Source organism: Manis javanica, chromosome 13, assembly GCF_040802235.1.
Source record: "Manis javanica isolate MJ-LG chromosome 13, MJ_LKY, whole genome shotgun sequence".
Taxonomy (NCBI): Eukaryota; Metazoa; Chordata; class Mammalia; order Pholidota; family Manidae; genus Manis; species Manis javanica.
The window spans coordinates 49,144,740-49,166,782 of NC_133168.1; the positions used below are offsets into that span (position 1 = coordinate 49,144,740).

Genomic DNA, 22,043 nt, shown 5'->3' on the forward strand with positions numbered 1-22,043 from the left:
TTACATCTTTATCTTTTCAAAGATTGTACAGCTGTAGTTGGCTCTGGACCAATAATTAATTCTTCTAATTTTAAAGTTGGATGCAATAATCAAAATCTGTAATATAATTAAATATATATGATTCAATGTATACCTGGGGTGCCAAATTGGACATATGCATATAACACATTTTTATCTTTATGTTTAGTCTGATGATCTCTTTAGGGAAGAGTCTAAGACATAGTCTGATGCTTTGGATTTCCTAGTCAGTATGAGTGACCAGATACAGGGAAATGATATTCCAGTATCTTATTGGCATTAATCTGATTATTTTTGGTGTAGGGTGCTTTTATTCTTCCCCAAAGATTTGTAAGAGCTCTTTAAATATTGAAAACAGTAATTTTATGTTGTATTTGTTATAGCAATTTCCAGATTTTCTTTGTGTCTCACTATTGTTGATAAGAATTTTTAATATATAAAACTTCAAAACTTTTAAAAATTATCAATCACAATTCAGATAAACTTCTTTAGCTATAATCATGATATTTTGCTAAGATTATATATATTAATATTTTTCTGTTGGATTTATTACATGCCTTTATAGTTTTAAAACTCATTTACCTCAAAGTCAAATATATTTATTTTCTTGATTTTTATGATTTAACTTTATGATACTTAATTCCTTATCAGAAATTTATTTTGGTATATTTTATAAAGGATGATTCTAACTGTATATTGGTTTTTGAGAGCCTTTCTTAAATTTATCTAAAATATTTTTTTCTATAAACATGTATTTTATAATCCTATCTCTTGGTACCACTCTGTTTTCTATATGAGCCTCATCCTGCTCTCTTAATCACCTGCTAATTCTTACTTATTGGGGTCTTGTTTTTTTGTGTGTTTCGTGATTGTGTGTGTGTGTGCATGTGTATATCTGTACATGGTCATGTGTATATTTCCTTGTTTGCCCTTTCAGGAGCCTTGAGTTTATACAAAGTTCTCTGATATGATGTCCTAACTTGAATAGAACCTAGGATTTTTGTCTTTTGCTTCATAAATTCATCTCCATTTTCTCGTCTATTCAGTTAAAATCAGACCACTCTAGGAACAACGCTGGCTTAATTTAAGGGCTAGCTTATTCCTTTAGAATGCCTTTTTTTTTTTTTTTGGAGTTTCTAATCTACAAGGGGTTTCATTATTTCATCCCAGCACAAAAATTCTATCTTCTGTCTATCTGTCATCTACCCATGTGTTATCTATTTGTTTGTCTATCTACTGCTTTTTTTTTTTATCCTATATGGTTAAATATTCTGAACAAGGGGTGGGGGCGGGGTCTTTGGATATAAAGTTCACAGTATTTCCAGAAATAAATATTATGGTAGACATGGAGTACATCTACACTGATTCTAAGTGTCTGGAGATTTTAACATCAGAAGAAAATGTGAATTTTTTTTAATGCTTTTGCAGTCTTTACTGAAATTATCAGATTTCTTTTCCATTTGACCTGTGAGTAGAATATGTTAAAAATGAGTTTGTTAGTATCAAATAGTATTTATTTTGCTAGAGTAAAATCATCTTGGTGACCATATAAGGCCCTTTTAATGTACTTCAGGATTCACTTTTGTGTATTTTATTTACGATTTCCTCATCTGGATTCATATGTTACATTGGTTGTGATTCTGACATCAGCCAGCTGTGCTTCCTTGGCAAATCATTTGATTTCTCTGTGCCTTGGCTTCCTCATCTGTAAATGGGAAACATAATAGCAGCTACCTCATACTGAATTGAAAGAGCACCTACCTTGTTTTGAGTATTAACAGAATTAAACCATGTATAATGTGTAATACTAACTATAATTCCTGGCATAAAATAAGTGCTATTTAAGTGTTAACTTTATGTTTATTTTGGGTTAACTCGGTTAGATTTTGAAGCCAGTTTTTACCAGTTTCCTAAACTGAATCGTATAGCTCTCCAATTTTATACCCATTTTAAGAGTGTCAAACTTTCAAAACACTCTGAGAAATTAACTAGCACTAATATATTTTTTGTGATAACTCCTTGATTATTTATGCTTTTATGATATCCTTAATTAACTTTGTTTAAGGTTCTGTTTTTTTTTTTTTCAAATCTCCTTTCCTGTGTTGTTAACTTTTTTCTGTTTTTAAATAATTACATGAGTTAAATTTTTATTTATTTATATTTTTCCAGAAAATAATGGAAATATTAAAGTCTTAAAGTTTACTTTTGGCTACAGTTTTTATAAACATTGCTAAATTCGTTTTCATTTTGTTACATTCTGTTTAGAAAGTAATTTAATCTGCATTTGAAGTCTTAATTTTCTTTTACCTGAGTTAATTAGGAGAAATATTTATCTACAGAGTGGTTGAACTTTGTATAAAATTCTATCATGTTTGATATTTATAGTTAAATCCCAATTTCTTGTGGCATTTGTTATAAATATAAAAGTAGATATATAAAAATATAAGAAAACAATCCCTAGATAATTTCTGCTTTGAGAAATTGAACATTTTTTGGATTAGTTAATGATAAGCTACAATAAATATTTACATACCATACCATCAACATTATTAGATTATTACAATTTTCTGTCTTTTTTTCCTAATTCTATAAATATTTAAAGTACATAGATTAGTGCCATTCTCAGCTACTGACTTTTGGACAAATTTTCTTTCATCTCTACTATCTTTGTTTGCATATATATATAATTTTATCTTTGTTGCATATATATAATTGTATATAATTAATTAGTACTTATTTGGAGCATACCTTTAATTCTATTTTTCATTGTATCTTTTTTCAATGTAAAATGAGCCCTTGTCCAGTTGAATCTTTTTTAACTGAGTTCTACTTTGGCCCTTATTAATATTACTACAACTTTCACTTTTCAATATGCTTTCCTAATGTGTATTTACATTATTTTATTTTTACTGTTTCTTATTTTATGTATCTTGTGTGAACATTACATGCACACATTTTTAATAGAAACAGTAAGTGTCTAATTCATTTGTACATAGTTAATATGTATGATTGAAGCTCTGTCATTCTGCTTTATGCTTGCTCACTGTACTGTTTCCTGGCTCCTTTTCCCCCTCCTTTCCTTTTCTAAGTGGACTGTATGTTACTGATTAGCTCTTCTAGGTTTTCTAGATTTTGAAGGTCAATAACTCATATTCATTCTCTGCACTTTTTTCTGTTTTTCTACTCAAAGACAACAACAAAATTCTTTTGCATTTCTCTACTTAAAAAGAAAAAATAAGTTTGAACTCCTTTTATTTCCCTGCTCTATACTTTTTATCCCCCAAATATTCATTCCATGAATACTGTTGTTTCTTTGTGGTACTGAGTGGTGTTGCATTGAGATTATTCTTAAACTTTTGTTTTAAGTAGTATGATTTTACTCCCCAGGAACTTTGCCATCTTGTGATAGTCTGAGGGAGTTCATGAGCCAACAAGGAGACCCAGGCTAGTGCTTATTCTTAATCTAGTGTTATCAGTCAGTTATGGAAATTACTCCTGATGATTGTGACACTTTTTTGCTAGCCTTAGTTTTGCTAGATGTTTTGAGATTTTTATCTTTGTTTTTCATTTTTAATATTTTTAAAGATACATTAAAAATACTTAGAAGGTGCTATGTTAATGAATTGTAGCCAGCTTCTAATTAACCTTTACACTCTGGGTTTAACTCTTCTTTACTGATGTGTATCAAGAATCTAAAGCGTCAAAAACGCTTTAAAAGTTAATTTGATTAAAGTCTTTGGAACTGAATCGTGAATTTGTTTTTCAAATGTTACTATGTGGTTCATCTTCCTCTAGGTCTGGCACCTGGGTCCTGTCATTGCAAACCCGGCTTCAGAGGGGTGAGCTGTGACCGATGTGCCAGGGGCTACATGGGCTACCCGGACTGCAAGCCCTGTAACTGCAGTGGTGCAGGCAGCACGAATGAGGATCCCTGTTTTGGACCCTGTAACTGCAAGGTAGTGTCCCACTCAAGGCAGAAAGTCATTTTCCTTGGCTTCTATGGTATTTCCACTGGCATTAAGCAATTGCAACAACTTCCATAAATATCCATTACCTCTTCTATATGTGGCACATCTACACGTGTCTCTAGAACCAGGTTCACTGTAGCAAAATACATGCCATTTTTCTAAAAACCTGCAAATACACAGAAGACAAGTCACCTTAAGGATCTGTGTCATTTTATAGCAAAAACATTTCCCCCCACTACCCATTTAGTCTAATTTAAAAATATACGGCACTAAAAATAAAAACCTTTTAAAGTTAATACATACTCAGATTTACTATAGTTTATATCTAATTCTGAAAATATTTCTGTCAGTGGTTTCATTCTGGATTTTTAAATAATCTTCTGAAGTTTAGATCCAGATAGGTCTAAAAATACCATATTCAAACTGTTCTGTTTAATTATCAAAAATGTAAAAAGCCCTCATGGGATTGACTTAAGGCTCAATATTTCCTCCCAAGAGTGCTTCCAAAAATACAACATTTTTTTTGTTGTACACACTCAGCTAATAGCTCATCCTATTAACATGAAGGGATGTAATACACCTGCAGCTTATACAGGTAGAGGAAACATACAGACATGCACATGTACAAAATGATAAAACTGACTTCTTTTACCGATAGTAATCCGATCCAGAATGTTAGAATCAGATGGTGCCATTAACAACATTAGCTGAGAGAATGGACAGTCCACTGAAAAATTAGCATGCCATACTGATGTAAAAATTAATGCTACTTATTTTTTTTCTTTGTTCTCAATCATAGATGAAATCTTACTAAGTATCTTTCCTTTATTATTTAGTCTTATCTAGGCAGTTATAAATTTTATGCTTACAAATGTATACAACCATTTAAGCATAACACAAGAAGTAAATATTAATGTTAAGCATATATTTATAGAGCAAGAATGTCTGAAATAACAAGTTGGATATTTTAACAGTAACATAATAAGCATATGTTACATCAGGGCTATTTTGGGTGACTATCTTGGACTACTGAAACAATAAAACTCCTATCTACATAAACAGGCAGAAAGTCCACAATCCATGGTAAAAAGTTGTCATGGGAAAGAACATAGTAAGTTTTCTAGATCTGGTACATTTCATTTCAATATTATTTGAAGTGAAAAACTGCTCTAGTAGACAAAGACTGTGTAGCAGTCTGTGGGTAATTCCTTAAAGATTCCTCCCCTCTTCATCCTGTATGTATTTTTGGACAGTCCCCACAGGTTCTTAGCTCATCTCCTGTAATATTTACCAAAATGAATCATGTGTGTGCTTTACTCCTTTTCTAAAACTCCACAGAAATTTCTAACCTTTATCACTTGCTGAAATAAAGGATAGGCAAAACTGATCTTAAAATGGAAGAGAAACCTTACAAGTGTCTAGAATATGGGAAATCAAACTGGAAAAAAGAACATTTTTATACACCTACCATATGTACAGTGGAAATGCCTGGTATATACAAGGAAAGGATTACAATTGAGTGAGGGAGGCAGACCTCCTTTGGTTAATTTTCTTTGGTAAATATAGTGAGAAAGGCTGGAACAAGAGATCTGTAGCCATTAGCAGAGCGCTGACGGAAAGTTCCTTGAGCTACTGCCTGCTCTCTGCCTACCTCAATGTTGTACTAAGAGTGTTTACAATCCTAATAAGAAAAATGTTTCCTACAAAGACACTTGAAGGTCTACACAGACAATTAAAACACAACAATAAGGAGCAATTGAGTATCATAAAATAGAATGAAAAATTAAATAGCATCATTAAAAGAGTTGCCCTTCAACTGTGTGATGTTTAAATAGATGGCTATAAGCTTTTATAAAGTAAATGTTATTTTAGGATAACAACTTGCAGAAAATAGGTTTCATTAAATATCTACATAATTTAAAAAATCACAAGTTATATGCATGTAGCAAATTAATTATATCACAATATGTGTGCATGTAGTGTAATATAATTAAGTGCCTATAGCCTCTTATTCATAAGAATAGTAAATACCCAATGTTCTAACAAAATGTACATACAATTTAAATACTGAAAATATATTTATTAATGGAGAGAGAAGTGTGATAGCTCATTCAATTTCACAAAAATATTTGACAATGGGTCAAATGCTATTTAACAAGTAAAACTTTGAGAAGCTAAGGCACTGGAGACTTAAATTCAAATAAAATGTATCCATATATGTGTTCAACTCCAAAATGCATATTAACCAACAAACATTTGAACATTATTCCCTTACACTGTAATAGTTTCCCATAATTTTCATTAGAAAGAAATATGTAGGTAGACATTTAAAAGAAGTATTGTCAGACTAGTCTTGGGCCTAAATTTAGTTTCATTGTAAGTTTTAAATGACTGATGTTCTAGTAAAATGCCATACTGAGAAAAGTAGACACAACTTTTCCCATTTGTGCCATTTCTAATACAAGTACACTGGATAAAACAGCCAATACATTTACAATCATGTTGATTCAGGAAAGAAAGGGAAACTCCTAGATGTCAGACTGCAAAGGGAAATAAATCTGTGTTAAGCCAAAGCTCAAGCAAAATGGAATAACTAAAGCTATGGGGTGAGAGGTGGGAGGCGGGTCTTAGTCCTAAAGTGAGGTTAAAGTTTGGAGTTTTAATGGTCTATCTAAGATTCGACACTAGGATTTGAACTCACAAAGGGGAATTGGAATGCAATTCACTTAAGCTTGGACTCTAGAAATGCCCCCTTGACCATGAAACAGGCACTAGAAAATTCCACCTGCGAGTAGAATGGCAGTTAGGAAATGTTATTTCCTTTGGAGCTCTAGGTGGGGAAAAAATGACTGTGAGGAGTAAATCCTAAACCCGTGTGCCGCATGGGAATAAACCAGTGTGCCACAGTTTTATTTACCCATGTACGTGCTAGAATTCTTCCAACAATCAGGCAAAGGATATTCCCACAGAAAAGAAAGTATAGCCTCAACTGAAACAAGCACACTGTACAAAAGGAAAATAACTATGAAAGGAAATCGGAAGGTACAGAAGTCAGAATATTTGTATACTAAGAACTAGAAAGGATAGGTTAGTCTGGAAGAAATTGTATAAACATTAAAAATACTGTGTACTTAAAACCAGTATAAGATTGTGTATCAACTATACTTCAATTTTTTTAAAAAGCCAAAAAAATGTAATCGTATTTTACCATATAAATCATAGAAATAAAACTATGTAGAAAATGCTTAATTATAAAAACAGAATTAGAAGATAAAAGAATGAAAAAATTAGGAAAAATGCAAAATACAGCCTATATTAAAATAAATAAGCATGTTTGGGGAAAAAGTCAATATAATTTACTTTCAGAAATAAAAATATATATAGTTATTCCAATTTAAAATTCAGTGAATGAGAAGAACAACAGTTTAGAAACTGCTGGATAGAGAATCAGAAATACAGACCTGAGAAATGACCTGTAACATTGACTTAGGGAGCTAAAGAAATAAAAATCTGAGATGCTAAGGAGCAAGGCTGATATAATACAATAAATTTAACATACGTTTAGCAGGAGTTGCTTGTATTTTCATCTTGCTTTGCTTTGAGTTTTTTACTGGACATCTCATGAAATTCTTACTGGCTCTTACAGTCACGTGATCTGACCTTGGCTTACCTCTCTAAATGTTCTGGAGCTTTAAACCCTGTTGCCCAGCTCTGCTTAAATTCCTTGAGTCACCAAGCTCTTTCTAACTCTCGAATTTTAGATTTTATTCAGACTGCTGAAGAAACCTCATCTCTGGCCTTTCTGTTTGCTTAGTGAGACATTTTTCAAGGTTCAGCTCCATTTTCTCAGCAAAGCTATTCTGGATTCCCCAATATAAATTATTCACTTGTAACACCTTTTTCTTTTCCTATATGATCTTTTCACAGTTTGCAATCCTATTTAATGTCTATTTCACCTCTGTGATGATATGGATCCTATGTATTTTCTTTATCACTGAACAATAAGATAACACAGTGGCCCATAGATAAGGGATGAAGGAAGAAAACTAAAAACAGGTGAAGCTTTGAAAGTTGCTTAAACTGTCTGATTCATATTTCTTAACCTACAAAGTGATGATACTAAACCTTTCTTGCCTAACTCTCAGTAGGTGTAATTATAACATTGAAACCTTGTACAATTATAGAATGTAATCATAAGTACCTACTTGATTACCATTTTTTTATTTATATTGCTTTTTTTATAAGTAGAGATAAGTTTCCATTTATTTCCCCTAATAGAATTTTTATGGTGTGTGCTAACATTTTTATTGATTTTTTATTTCAATCTTCTTTTCCATTTATATACTGGGAATGACCACCTCATTAACTTGTTAGGCTTGAATCCTGGACATTTCTACAAAAGTCATTCAATTTATATATTTGATTCTGAATCTGTGTTACAGATGCAAACATTTTAGCATAAAAAGCACATGCAGGAATCTGTTTCTTGTTAACAGCAACAGTTCAAACATATTATGTTAATCGATTTTTTAATATTGAAAGCTAAGCTTGTAAAACGTGAGAACCAATTTTTATTTATTTTCTTCTCTCTCTTCCTAACTTACCAACTATTTATTATTTAGCCTTGAAACAGTACGTTTAAAGAGTAGGCATCAACAGATACTGCTAATTACCTAATTATCCTTCTTTTGTTCACTTCTCTTAATAGTAGGATGCATTAGATTGAAAACTATAACAGACAATCATCTGTAATTGGCTACAAACACCCCCAAACCAAGCATGACTGTAAAATTCCTGAAGCAATTATCACAAAAAATAGCTTAAATGTCACTGGAAATATTCCTGGTAACTTTGTCAATAGAATTCCCACTTGACTAACACAGCTAATCATGTTACTGCTGAAGTTGTGTCTAATTTCTAAGAAGGCAGCTTCATGAGAAGGAATAAAGGGAAAGTATTGTGACTCTAATTCTCTAGAGAAACACTGTACTGAGGAAACTATAGGAAAAGGAGAATTGATGCCAATCCAACAGTATCTGACTTCAAGAAAAAAAAGAACCTAGTAAGGTATTTCTAATTTAACTTTGTTTTTAGCAGAAAAGAACACCAACGACAAAAAGGGCAGCTGTTATGTATTTCTTTGTAGGGTAGACCATAATCTCTCTAATTAGATACTCAGATAGGTATGCTCAACAGAAATACATGTCTAGAGCACACATTTCTCCCTCTAGGGATGAAAACTTGCTCTTAATGGGCAAAATATCATATTCATTTTATGTATAAGGCAAAAATATTCACACAGTGCATCCTGTACTTATAGCTTATCTATAAAATAAAATTTCATGGTGGGGATGACTGAAAAGAATGACTAAAAAGGCTCCTTAGAGGCATGATAATGAAAACTAGATGAAAACCACTGGTCTAAAGTAAAATGGCACTTTTTATTATCACAATATGTGAAAGAATAAAAATGTTTACTATATGCATTATTTGCCATGGAAAAATAATTGACTATTATTAGTTCCTATTTAATTTTTATTAATATAAGCAACTAAAATAATAGTTTGGAAATCAAGAAATGAGAATATTTGGTTTTAAGAATATTTGATGATATAAGGGAATATTAACCTCAAGAGTGGAAGTCTGGAGCATTCTGAAAATTACCTACTTCACAGGCTTAGGTGTAAAAATGATGATTAAATGTGCAAATTGGAATCACTAATAGACTCTAAATAAATAGAATATTAAAGTTACAGGATTGTCAAAAGCTGCCTATTGAAATGCTGAGGGAGAATAGACTCCATTTTGTTTAGATAAAATTAAAGTTTTCTAATAATTTATTAAATTATATGTTAAATATTTTTTAAGTTGATCAGTACACAGTCACAGAATAATAAGTAAAGGAGACAGAAATCTCATAATGGCATAGCATTATGGGCTGGAAGTTGCAAGCTCTCACCTTCATTATTAGATATTTAGAATCAATTATTTTCGCATCTGTGCTTTAGAAAATGAGTTGGATGGTGACAAGTTATATAAGATACGGTATTTTTCCTTGAAGACCTTATAACATAAATGGCAAAAAAAGAGAGAAAGAAACAAATGATGCTTTCACTGTTTCATTCATTCATTCACTCATTTTTACATACGATTTTTATTAGTTATTTTTATATCTGGAATCATTCCAATTGGAGAGAATAATGCTGCAGTGGCCAATTTTAATCCTATCATGCAAACCTTGGAACACGTTTTTCTTTCACACTTCTGGCTTTTCTGTCTTATTTTTCCTTCAGGGAGATGGAAAGGACTCTGGTGATAAATCTGGTATCAGACCCAGAACGTGTACTCAGTACCCCTCTCAAGGGCCCTGACTCCTTCTGCCTTGTATTTTACTTATTTGTCCACACTCTTACTTCCTTTGCAATAATCTTCTCGAGGACATGTTTATATTCCCTTTGGCATCTCATATAATGCCTTTTATGTAGGAGCTCACTTATGATTTGATGAATGAATAATGATAGAGAATTGAGGAAGGGTGAGAAATAATGTAGAGAGCATTTATTATTAATTCAATATTGATAGCAAAGGAAATTAAGTTGTTCAGAGACCCTAACCATAAAGCAGATGGTTCAATCTCAAGCTGAGAATCAAAAATTTAAGTCCTGGATTATTCATATCAAGAAAATCTTCTAAGAACAAACCAGGAATACAATCAGGGGCTGCTTCATGAATAACAGTGTTTGAGACATTAGACATTTTGCAAAAGCAATTATGAACCTGATAACCCATAAAAAGAATTGAGACCCAAGCCTCTAAGATCATGTATATTAGCAGACTACTAGAAGGTGGGGAAACTTTGTCTTTATGAAAGTATAATAAAAGTGCTGGAACACTGTACTTCTGTGTGTTAATGGTATCACTCTAAAATATATTAAATATCAAACTGTGATGTCTATTTTAAAATCACTGTTTTAAAATTAATATTGTTTTAAAGAAAGTTTGGAAATAGAATCCTTAGATAAGAAATTATATATACATACATATATATATATGTGTGTGTGTGTGAGAGTGTGTGTGTGTGTGTGTGTGTGTGTGTGTGTGTGTGTGTGTGTGTGTGTGTCTATTCTCTCAAGGGAGTTTGGTAAAGGAAAAAGAAAGTAGAATCTGATAGAATTGATTAATTCTATACATGTTGAGACATGTCCAGAAAGCAGAGCTCCAGTGAGCTGAAAAGATTTTCTCCCTGTTCTTATCTTCTTACTAGCCTGAAAAAGCCCTTGAACTAGGCCTTGAGGATAGATATATGTTATACTACATCCACCGTATTTGCTATTGAACTTTGGATTAATATTCATTAGTAGTAGAGCCTGAGAAAAATGAGAACCAAGCACTTTGCAGTTGACTGAATATAGCCGGTCTAATTAGGAGCTACTAGTCACTAATGAAAAAGTATGGTATAGATTCAGGACTGAAAAAGTAGGAATCTAGAAACATAAAGTTGTGGCATTAAGCTGACATACTGTTCAATCTTATGTGTAAGATCTCTGCAAATCTTATAAGAGTTGATAATTACTTGTGAAAATGGCTGAACTGAATTGGACATGGAGAGATAGAACAGAATTAGCTTGAGGACCTATCTATCACAGGGTCTAAAATATTTTGGCTCAAAAATTTGTCATAATTAACAAAGCAAAACTACCACTTGGCTAGCTTGTTTCTATAGGTATAATTATCCTACTATCTTTACTGTGGTGTGTTGGGGGTCCCCAAGATTGCACTCCTATTCAGTGACTCATTAGAAGGCTCACAGAACTCTGAAAAGTTGTTACTCTCTTGGTTATGGTTTATTACAGTGAAAGGATACAGATTAAAATCAGCAAAGCCAAACAGTATACAGATAAGAGTCCAAGAAAGACTAATTGCAAACTTCAAGTTATCCTTTCCTAATAGAACCATACAGAGTGCTTAATTGTCTCACCAACACTGTATAACAACACAAAGGAGGTATTGCCAACCAGGGAACCTCACCTAAGTCTCAGTGTTCAAGATTTTTATTGGGGGTCAGTCACATAGACATGGATCTCTCAAAAGACTATTCAGTCTCCAGTATCCCCAGAGGTCAAAGTGATACAATGTAGCCCGGGGCCTCAGGTACACAAAACTAGGCATTCACCATGAATCACATTTTTAGCATAAAATATCTGGTGTGATCCCTGGCCCAGGGTATACAAAAGTACTCATAGTGGCAGGATACTCCAAGGGCTTCTGGTTATTTCCTAGGAGCTAGTCAAGGGACAGTGTTCTCAGTTTGGAATGTTCAGAGTTTGAGCACTCCAGGTCTCTTGCATTAACCTTTTACTGCACAATATAGTAGTGACGGACTTCTTTGTTCCAATGTCGCACATTTCATAGACATTTTACCTGCTACTGCCAACTTAAGTACCTCAAGTATAATTCTGTTGATTTATCTTCTCCTGAATAATATTTAATGATTTACTAGAGATTCCTAAGGGGAAAGATCCATATCTCATAGGATAGCCTTAAAGGTTCATCAGGTGAGAACAGAGATCCTGAACCCAAAGTACCAAGTGAAGTCCCTAGCATATAGGAAATATCCAGTATATTTATTTTGAAAGAATAAGTAATGAATGCACCTTCTATTCTTTGAATTATTTCTTATTTCTAATATTATTGCTAACATGGGTCTCTCATTCTATTTCTTTCAACAGATTGAATTTTTAAACCATACATCAAGGCAAAGGTCAAATTCCACTCATATCATAAAGCCTCCTCAAGCCTTCATTGCAGGAATTAGTCCTTCATCCTCTGTGTTCCTGTAAATTAATTTATTTCTAAGATGCACTTATCATACTCTACCTTACATTATAATTGATTATGAATGTATTTTTTATCCAACTCTAGATATTAGCTTTTCAAGACAGACCTTGTGACCCACCATCTTTACAGTCCCTCGAATTCCTAACCTAATGTGTTGCTTCAGGATATTAAATTGAATATTGCAATTATTTAATCATAATTTGTTTCAAGGTCATATTACCAGGCTAAAATGGAACTAAGGAAAATGTAACCAATGTGTCTAAACTTCCAAATGTTGAACTCAGTCTGAATCTCACAAAAGTGGTCTTACAAGCTTTCAAATTAGAGTAAATGAAAAGTAGATTAGACCAAGCACATAAGAACACAGTGTACAGAACAGCTGTACTGTGTCCCAGCAGAATAAGCTAAATTATAATTACAGATACATTTCATCTTTCCTGTCTGTGTACTCTTCTGAGGATGCTCTCAACATCAGGCTTTGGGGATTTATTTGTAACCACAGGTCTGAAATTAGTTTGGTTAGTTTTGCTAACATCTATCATCTCAAAGTATCTACCTTAGAAATAAAAATTAGAAGAATGTCAGTGGCAGTAATTCAACTTGTGTACACATGAGGATGCTAAAGTTTGACATGTGAAACAGCCTAAAGATACCCCTTTATTTAGGCTCCCAGCAGTGTAGAGTGGTTGAGGCCATAGTGGGTCATGGAAACTAACAGTCAAAATTAATTTCAAATAAATTATTCTCTTAGATTTAAGAAGAACCTCTTTAGTTGTTTATTCTTTTAAATAGGTATTCTTTCATGCTGTTCTCTCCTCTTTTTCTTTTACGTTTTCGGATTTTATCATCTCTATCTTCTGCCCAATCTTGGTTCATTCAAAAATATTTTTATTAAATATCTACTATGTGCATAGCCCTTTGCTATGCATGACAGACATGACCACCAAGAGATTCATTTAAATTTAATAAAATATTTTATTAAGTTCATTCTTAATGTTATACCAGGAATCCTGCCATTTTCTGGTATTATAAAGATAGGTAGAGTAGGGTTTCTACCTCTGCATAAATTATGGTATATAACTGTAGAAAACAATCTTAGAAGATACAGCTATGCTTTCTTTGCAGTTACAGAGTAGAGCAGTAGATAAAGAGCTATGGGAACACAGTTGAGAGAGGTTAGTTCTCTAGAGAATAAAGGAAAGCTTCAGAATTGAGGTAATAAAGGAATTCAGAGGGAAAATGTGGAGCAAATGCATGTGTAGGGATATTGAGAATATATTTCCTGGAAAGCAAAGAACCTTAATTTAGAAGTATTAATCAAGATTATTGACCATTCTTTAAATTTAGAGGTTACACCATCCTCAGTTTTTTCATTGTGTTTCCCTCGCCTGAGTCCACATTATAGATGCACCTATAAACAAGTAATTTTCCAGTATATTAGGACTAGGATTAATGAAAACAATCTAGAGAGCAGTCTTCAAATGAGAATCACTTTTCCCCATAATATTACCATATGATTAACTGGCTATACTTATGTGTAGGAAACACTATGAAAATTAACCTGGGGAAACTTTCATCTTTTTCTACTTAGTCTACGCAGGGAAATACTATAGTTATTTGATTCAGTTTCTCTACCTGTCAGGTTCTTATCCTTGCTTCAAATGTATGCACTTTAATAGGTAATATGAAAGGTATTTTACCATCTGTATAATATCAATGTCCTATTGTATATCCATGTATTAGTTTAATATCTTTTAAATTTATCATGTATCATGTGTCCTAAGAGAAAGTAGCTCAAAAACACAGAACGGTAAACCAAACTGACCTCATTTCAGTCATACTGCCGTATGGGTCATGACTTCTACTTCACACTCTTGACATACATGAAGCTCAAAATTAAAACTTTTGCTATAGTAGATTAGTATCCAATATTCTTTCTCATCCGTGTTGTTAGAGAAGATATAGCTTCATAAGAAGTTTTGAGCAGACTTTTTAAAATATCAATTTACTTTGAATCCTGTTTAGAGGTAAAATGGAGAATAGACAGTTTATGTTTTCCTTACATAGAAATAGAGATAATTTTTAAGTATGAAGGGCATCTCTGTTGCTAACACACCTTTCTATTTACAGGAGAACGTTGAAGGAGGAGACTGCAGTCTCTGCAGACCCGGCCACTTCAATTTGCAAGAGGATAATCACAAAGGTTGTGATGAATGTTTCTGCTCGGGGGTTTCAAATAGATGTCAGAGTTCCTACTGGACCTACGGCAATGTAAGCAATAGACTTTCTATTTTCTGTGCTGCTTCACAGGCCTTCTTGCTATTGATACTGTTCTTTTATAATAAAAAATTTTTTTAAATCCCTGTAGTGAGCTTTTGCTCAGGGTTATCATGAAGTGATGGAATCTTCTCTCAAATGCTCTTGGTGTATCTTTGATCAAAGCCTTTAAGCTTTTATTAGTATCAGTGTGTGGCAATCGTTAACAATGTGTCCCAACGTCAGAGTAAGTGAACACCAGCCTTTATAGTGTTCATGATCAGTATGGGACAAGGTAATGGGATTAATGTTGGTGTAGCCCCAAGGGCAGATGATTCAAGAGAGAAAGCATAAAAAGTTATGATATGAAGAATTTCATACTTGATTCAGCAACATTTTTGGTATACAAGAAAAATTACTTTATTATCGGTACACTCAATACATATTACCCACCAGCCTTTAGTTACTATTTGATGTTGCATGGGCCCTTTCATTGTTAAAAAGGGACACTACATTTGAACAATACCTTCATTCTTAATTGATCTGAAAAATTTCAAATTATTACTTACCTAGTAGTTACTGAGATCTTCTTCCTCTAATATAAACATGAACATGTTTACCTTCCTACCTGCACTGTCCACTACACTCCCCACTGCCTTTTCAAATCTGCAGACAGTGTTTTTTCTCCTTATAGAAGAGGTGTGAGAGGAAAATGAGAACTTCCAGGAATTTCAAATAACCCACATGGCAGCTCTTAAGTGTTGAGTGTCAGGAAATAGACTGGAGAAAGAGAAGCCTAGATGGGGAATGAGAAACTATACATAGAGAGTTGAGTATGCTAAGAAGTTGGATTATTACTTGGAGAGTCATTTAAGGATTTTAGAAGGTTCAGGATATGATCAGAGCTGTGTTCTACAAAGATCACTGTTTCAGTAAGTGATCTTCCAAACACGCTTTCCTTTCAACTTTGATCAGGTGGTTCACTAACCCTTAACACAACTATCAGATATTTTTCTCTGCTGGTGGTGTTTTTAAGTCAAGTCTGAAATATTATTAATAGTTTGTGGTTGTACTCTCATATCTCAATTTGAATCTATACATACTTTTTCAAATGTATTGCTTTTGGAGCAGATTGCGTAGAACCCACAGCAAATGAGCATCTAGTCTATGTTGCTCCTTTTGTTTGCAGAGTCTCACCCCACCCACCCTCTACGTTGCTCCATAAATATACAATTGCCAAAGCAGAGTTACAGAGTAGCATTCACCTTTGGCCTTCTGAATCTGGGTCCACTGATACTTGTATTTCAGTAAGTCTTCTGGAAAGAACCTCTGAATCTCACTGGGCTGTCTTAGAATGCCTGAAGGGTGGTATTAGGAAGGGAAGAGAAGGACGTGATATATAGCTGACCCTTGAACAACACAGGTTTGAACTGTGGAGGCTCACTTATATATGTTTTTAAATTTTTTCAGTAAATATCCTAGAAAAATTTTTTAGAGATATGCAACAATTTGAAGAAAAAAATTTTCTTCTCTCTAGCTTGCTTTATTGCAAGCATACAGGATATAATAATACAATATACAAATATGTGTTAACTGACTGTTTATATTATTAATAAGGTTGCTGGTCAACAGTAGGGTGTTAGTAATTAAGTTTTTGAAGAATCAAAAGTTACACATGGATTTTTTTACTGCATTATGGAGAGGGAGGTTGATGTCCCAACTCCAACCCTCCATTATTCAAAGGTCAGTTGTGTTATCATTATCTTATTGTCTAGCTAGCAAATAAGTTTTTACCTGGTCTCTTCTTCTCTTCTGATCAGGGCAGTTCCAGCAATTCTACAGCTTTGAGACATGTATAAATATATGACTTCTACATGAAGAAATTTTTTAAAAATATTTTTTATCCACCTAACATCACCATTACCACTCTGCTCCCTGTCACTGACAACACCAAGCAGCTCACACATATCTTAGTGGGCCCCCTGTAGCCGTACCTCAGTATTCAGTGTTTTGTCCTGACTGGTAGGACAGTTCAAATTAGAATTATAGCTGTATGCTCATGTCTGGCTGGAGCATAAAGATTGAAAAGTAAATTATCACATATCTCCTAATTCCTCCTTTAAGGCTCTTTCCTTTTCTGGGCCAAGGATCTAGGCTGTGAGTCTACATCACTTCTGACCCCATGGGAAGGAGCAAGCACAATATTATGGCTGTGGCCAAAGCAACAGGCTGGTGAATTCCAATGCCCGTAAGCCTCAAAGTTGAAATTTAAATAGGTGGGCTGGGAGGAAACACTAAATGAAAAGCCATCTTTCAGACACTTGCATATTTTATTTCTTTTCTTCCTGTGCTTTACAAATACATTTGTAACACCTTCTGAAATATGTTTTTCCATAAGCAACAGGAAATTACTAGTAGAGTGAAAAACATGAAATTCAAAGTCCAACTATTTGATAATTTATACATTATAACCATTGTATGACTTTGAATTTCTACTTTTAAGGAAGAGGTGTATGGAATCATAATTATGAACATACCTTGGAGATATTGTGGTTTAGTTTCAGACCACCACCATAAAGCAAATATTACAGTAAAGTGAGTCTAATGAATTTTTTGGTTTCCCAGTACATATAAAACTTAGGTTTACTCTGTATGATATCTATTAAGTATGCAATAGCATTATGTCTAAAAAACAATGTATATATCTTAATTAAAAAGTGTGTTATTGATAAAAAATTCTAATCATCATCTGAGCTTCCAACAAGTTACAATCACTCATCATAGACCCATAACACATGCAACAATAATGAAAAGGTTTGAAATATTCCAAGAATTACCACAGTGTGACACAGAGACATGAAGTAAGCAAATGCTGTTGGACAAATGGTACCAATAGACCTGCTTGATGTGGTGTGGTCACAAATCTTCAATTTTTAAAAAATGCAATATCTGTGAAGTGCAACAAAGCAAAGTGCAATAAGATGAGGTAGGCCTGTATTTTAAAAAGCACTGGATCAGTAAAAACATATTATTATATAATATCATCCAAGCTCCTAGAACCATCAAGAAAACAAAACAATGAGAATCTATAATGAGTACAGTTGATATTCACAACTCTCATATTTTTGTGAATTTTTATCATCTTTTTTTTTAATTTGCAAAAAGAATGGACATTACAAGGAATATAAAAGTAAAGAAGTGGGATGTGTTTTTTTGTTTTCCTAAGTATAGTGATGATCGTGTGTTTTCTTTAAGATACAAGACATGAGTGGCTGGTATCTGACTGACATCTCCGGCAGCATTCAGGTGGCTCCCCAGCAGGATGGCTTAGACCCACCTCAGCAGATCAGCGTCAGTAGGGCAGAGGCCCCCCCAGCCCTGAGACAGAGCTACTATTGGAGCGCGCCAGCTCCCTATCTGGGAAACAAGGTAAATCTGTACAGTGCTTGATTCTTGCTATGCTAATTGCTCAATAGAGAAAAGGTTTTATTTAGTATTTATTTAAAGAAAGATACTGTATTGGATTGCCAGAACCAACTATATCAGACTGAACTGAACATTTCTCCCATGCCCATGGCAGAGGTATGTATACAAGAAGCTAGTGGGCTGTGGTATCCCTTGTACACAGCTTTACACAGTTGGTGTTCTGTGTAAACTTTCTGAATGAATGAATAAATTAATAAAAGCTGTAGGATAATTTTGCAAAACAAATTATAGATCCTAGAAGAAACTGTGTTGTGTTTACTTGAAATAGCTGTTCACTCAAGTTGCCTATGGTGAGACACTTACTGAAGTTTTCCTCTTTTATTTCTATTTCATTTCAAAACTGGTATTCAAGAGAGCTACTTTTTCTACCTTGTATGCATGTTTATTGGAAATGAAATTTATTACATAACTAATTTAATGCTTGCCACTTATATAAACAGCATGTTCTTGGAGCTTAGAAAGACAACTGTCCTACAAGTGCCAGACTGAAAGCACATTTGTTTTAAAACCTACTCACACTTGTATAAAAACATACACAGAAAAACAAGTGCAGCAGCCTCAGAAATGCAGGCACTCTTTTTTTTTTCTATTGTAGATTAACTCTGTCTAGATCAGTACCTTGGCTTTTGTCCTTTTTTTAAAAATTTTGCATAATAATGTGTTGGAAACAAGTTTTGGTAAGTAATTCTAAGAGTGAATACTTGCTTGTTCTGTGAGAGTTAATACTTTGTCAGATGATAGTTACATTACCTGATCACACCAGAAACGGTGACAGTCACAGGAAAATCCCTTAGCAAAGAGATACTCCTTATGCCCAGTTTTAACCTATAAGAATATAGGATTACATTTTTAAAAATCTTCATTGACTAAACAAATAAAAACATATTTATAGTTACCAGTTCTCTTACACAGCATGTGAGCATTGAGATAGAAAAACCTAGTATTTCATATGCTACTCAGTGAATGGAAACTGGTGGTTTTAGCTGGTTGAAAAAAATGTAACTCATGGCCAGTCTCCTATTTTAACAAGCTTCTAAATGCTATCATGAAACATGTATAAATGAATAAAACATGTTTTCAATGAATATGTATTTTAAAAGAGACAGTGTATGTTATATAAAATTCTACAGCTATAATAAAAATCTAATTAAACTTCTATTTGTAAGACTCCTTAAAACAAGAAGTCATTCTACCCTACTCTATTTAGGAATCCCCTGCATTCCCAAATAAGAATAAAACAGTGCAAAAGACTTGAAGGTCTACAGCTTAAAATTGCCAAAAAAATTCAATAATAATTAGCTGTATTATTTTTAACTGCTCTGAGGACTTCAGAAAAGAGACTTAGGTCTACATTGGATGAGTTGCAAAGGTCTTATTTTTCTTATCATGGTGAAATTTATCTAAGGATGGTTTATAGTAGAATACTCTTTACTGTATCTTCCATCATTTCTTCTTTGGTTATATGCTTTTTCTTTCTGTTGGGTGACAATCATACTGACAGAAGGTAAGCAAGCACATGGGATATTAAATAGCATCAAAGAATCTGGACATCCTGTTCATAGTTTTTGGTTCCCAAAGATAACTTACCTTATTCTGGCTGAACTGTTTCTTATAACCACCCACAATAAAGCACTTCATATTCCCCCATAGATAATTTCCACATCAAAAACTGTGCTTCCATGTACATCAATTTCCATTCAGTGAACAAAATTTTGGTAACAGGGTGTGCAAATTGTTTGAATATGGAAGACATTTTTTAATGTAATGTGGAGGTCCTTGGTGGCTTACTGTCAGATATCTCAGTATGAATGAAACAATTTGCCTTAGTAACTGAACCATATAAGTTTTTGATACTTCAATAACACCAGCAGTTTCACAAATTACCACAGTACATCTTAACTGTCATGTCACATCACGTAAATTACAGTCATGATGACATGCTTAGCTGGGTTGATTTAATATCTTGCTAAGGAAATAGAAAATTGTAGGACCTTGTTTGTAAATTCAATAGAGCCACTTTTCTAAGTAGTTCAGGCTAAGTTCTATACCAGCAATTGCTATTTGAATCAGAAACATTGCCAGAATCTGACAGAAATAGTATATCAGGCAACTAGTGCATCTGCTTAGATACTGAATTCCATTTACATCCATGACTAGAAGGCTGGGGGTATATAATTCCTCCTCCACTTTTTTAGTGTTAATTCCTAAGTTGAAAAAATATTTATGAGATGCTATTAGCTTTTCCTAAATATTTATATAACCAATTTTCAAACATTTTCCAAGACCACTTATAACAGAAGGGAGATGTGCTATGCATATTCTATTATAATGAAGATATCACATGCCATTATTCCGATTTTTAGGAACCTAACCCCAAATAATAAAAATGCTCTCATGTGAGATATTCTTTGCTAACATAGAGGTCTACCTGATTGTAATAAAACTCAAAGTACAGTAGCCAGTTGAGCAGAGTATGTTTTAGCCTAAGAAACATTTTTTATTGACTATAGTTCATCTTTGGAATAATGAGAAATACATAATTGAATATAAGTGTGTGTGTTAAAAGTAGATGCTTAGAAAAACCTAGCACATTTTTATACTGCCCATTTAAAATTTTTCCACGATCTTAATATGAATTCTTCAGTGAAACTCCTTAATTTCAATTCCTTGAAAATATTTTTTCCTCATCTGTGAATATTTAGCACACTGGCAAAATCAAGTGTTGAATTTCCCCTCTCATTCTAGATAGTCAAAAAGCATTAAGTGAGGCACCCACCGGGCTGTACCTGGCAGCATTATCATTTTCAGGATGTTTGGCAAATGTTAATGTTTGGTTTTAGGGCATTTGTTTAAGCATAAAACTAAGCAGGAATGGAAAGAGCTAAAGGACAAAGCGTCCTGTGGTTTGCTACAGGCACAGTTAGTCACAAACAGTTTGGGTATTTCAGAGTAGGAATAATTTACTACTTTAGTAAACGAAGTACTATTGGAACATTGAAATAGTAATTTACTTAAGGTTACCCTAGTGGTCTGAAATAGTTAGAGCAGCTTCCAAAAGCAATTCTCTTCATGTCTGTAAAGTTCCCTGAGATTCGGCTTGGCCTGTCTGCTCTTCCCTCATTACCGTTAAGGCTTGAAATTCTGTCTCTGAGCATTATGAAATTAATCTTATGTGATTTGTTCTTTATAAAACAATGCTTATTTCTACAACATTATGCTTTCTTTTTCTTTTTCTAGCTTAGAGAAGCTTTTAAATTCTCTTATGTGGTTGCCAAGAATACCTATAGTCCAGTTTAATATGCACAATATGAGTCTGCTGACAAAATAGCATCTGGCTTCTAAAAGTAATCTCTGGTACTTCCTTGTCATGCTTGCTTGACTTTCAATTCTACCTTCCAATCCCAGATTGAAGCGATGGGTTTGAAGGAGATGGATGTTTAAGATTTATAGGACAGGGTAGTTATCACACAAAAGGAG

General features: G+C 33.4%; 1 protein-coding gene across 3 annotated transcripts in view; it reads left to right on the forward strand.

The window, feature by feature from the left end:
* The window catches only part of LAMA2 (laminin subunit alpha 2), a 588,333-nt gene that overhangs the window by 261,412 nt on the left and 304,878 nt on the right, over positions 1–22,043 (forward strand). For 2 of the 3 annotated variants that reach the window (XM_073219595.1, XM_073219596.1), the window contains exons 10-12: positions 3,814–3,974; positions 14,955–15,095; positions 18,336–18,509. In XM_073219595.1, the coding sequence (XP_073075696.1) occupies positions 3,814–3,974; positions 14,955–15,095; positions 18,336–18,509 (476 nt within the window). Of the gene's footprint in view, positions 1–3,812; positions 3,975–14,954; positions 15,096–18,335; positions 18,510–22,043 lie in introns of all 3 variants that reach the window. The other variant, XM_073219597.1, reaches the window with a different exon arrangement.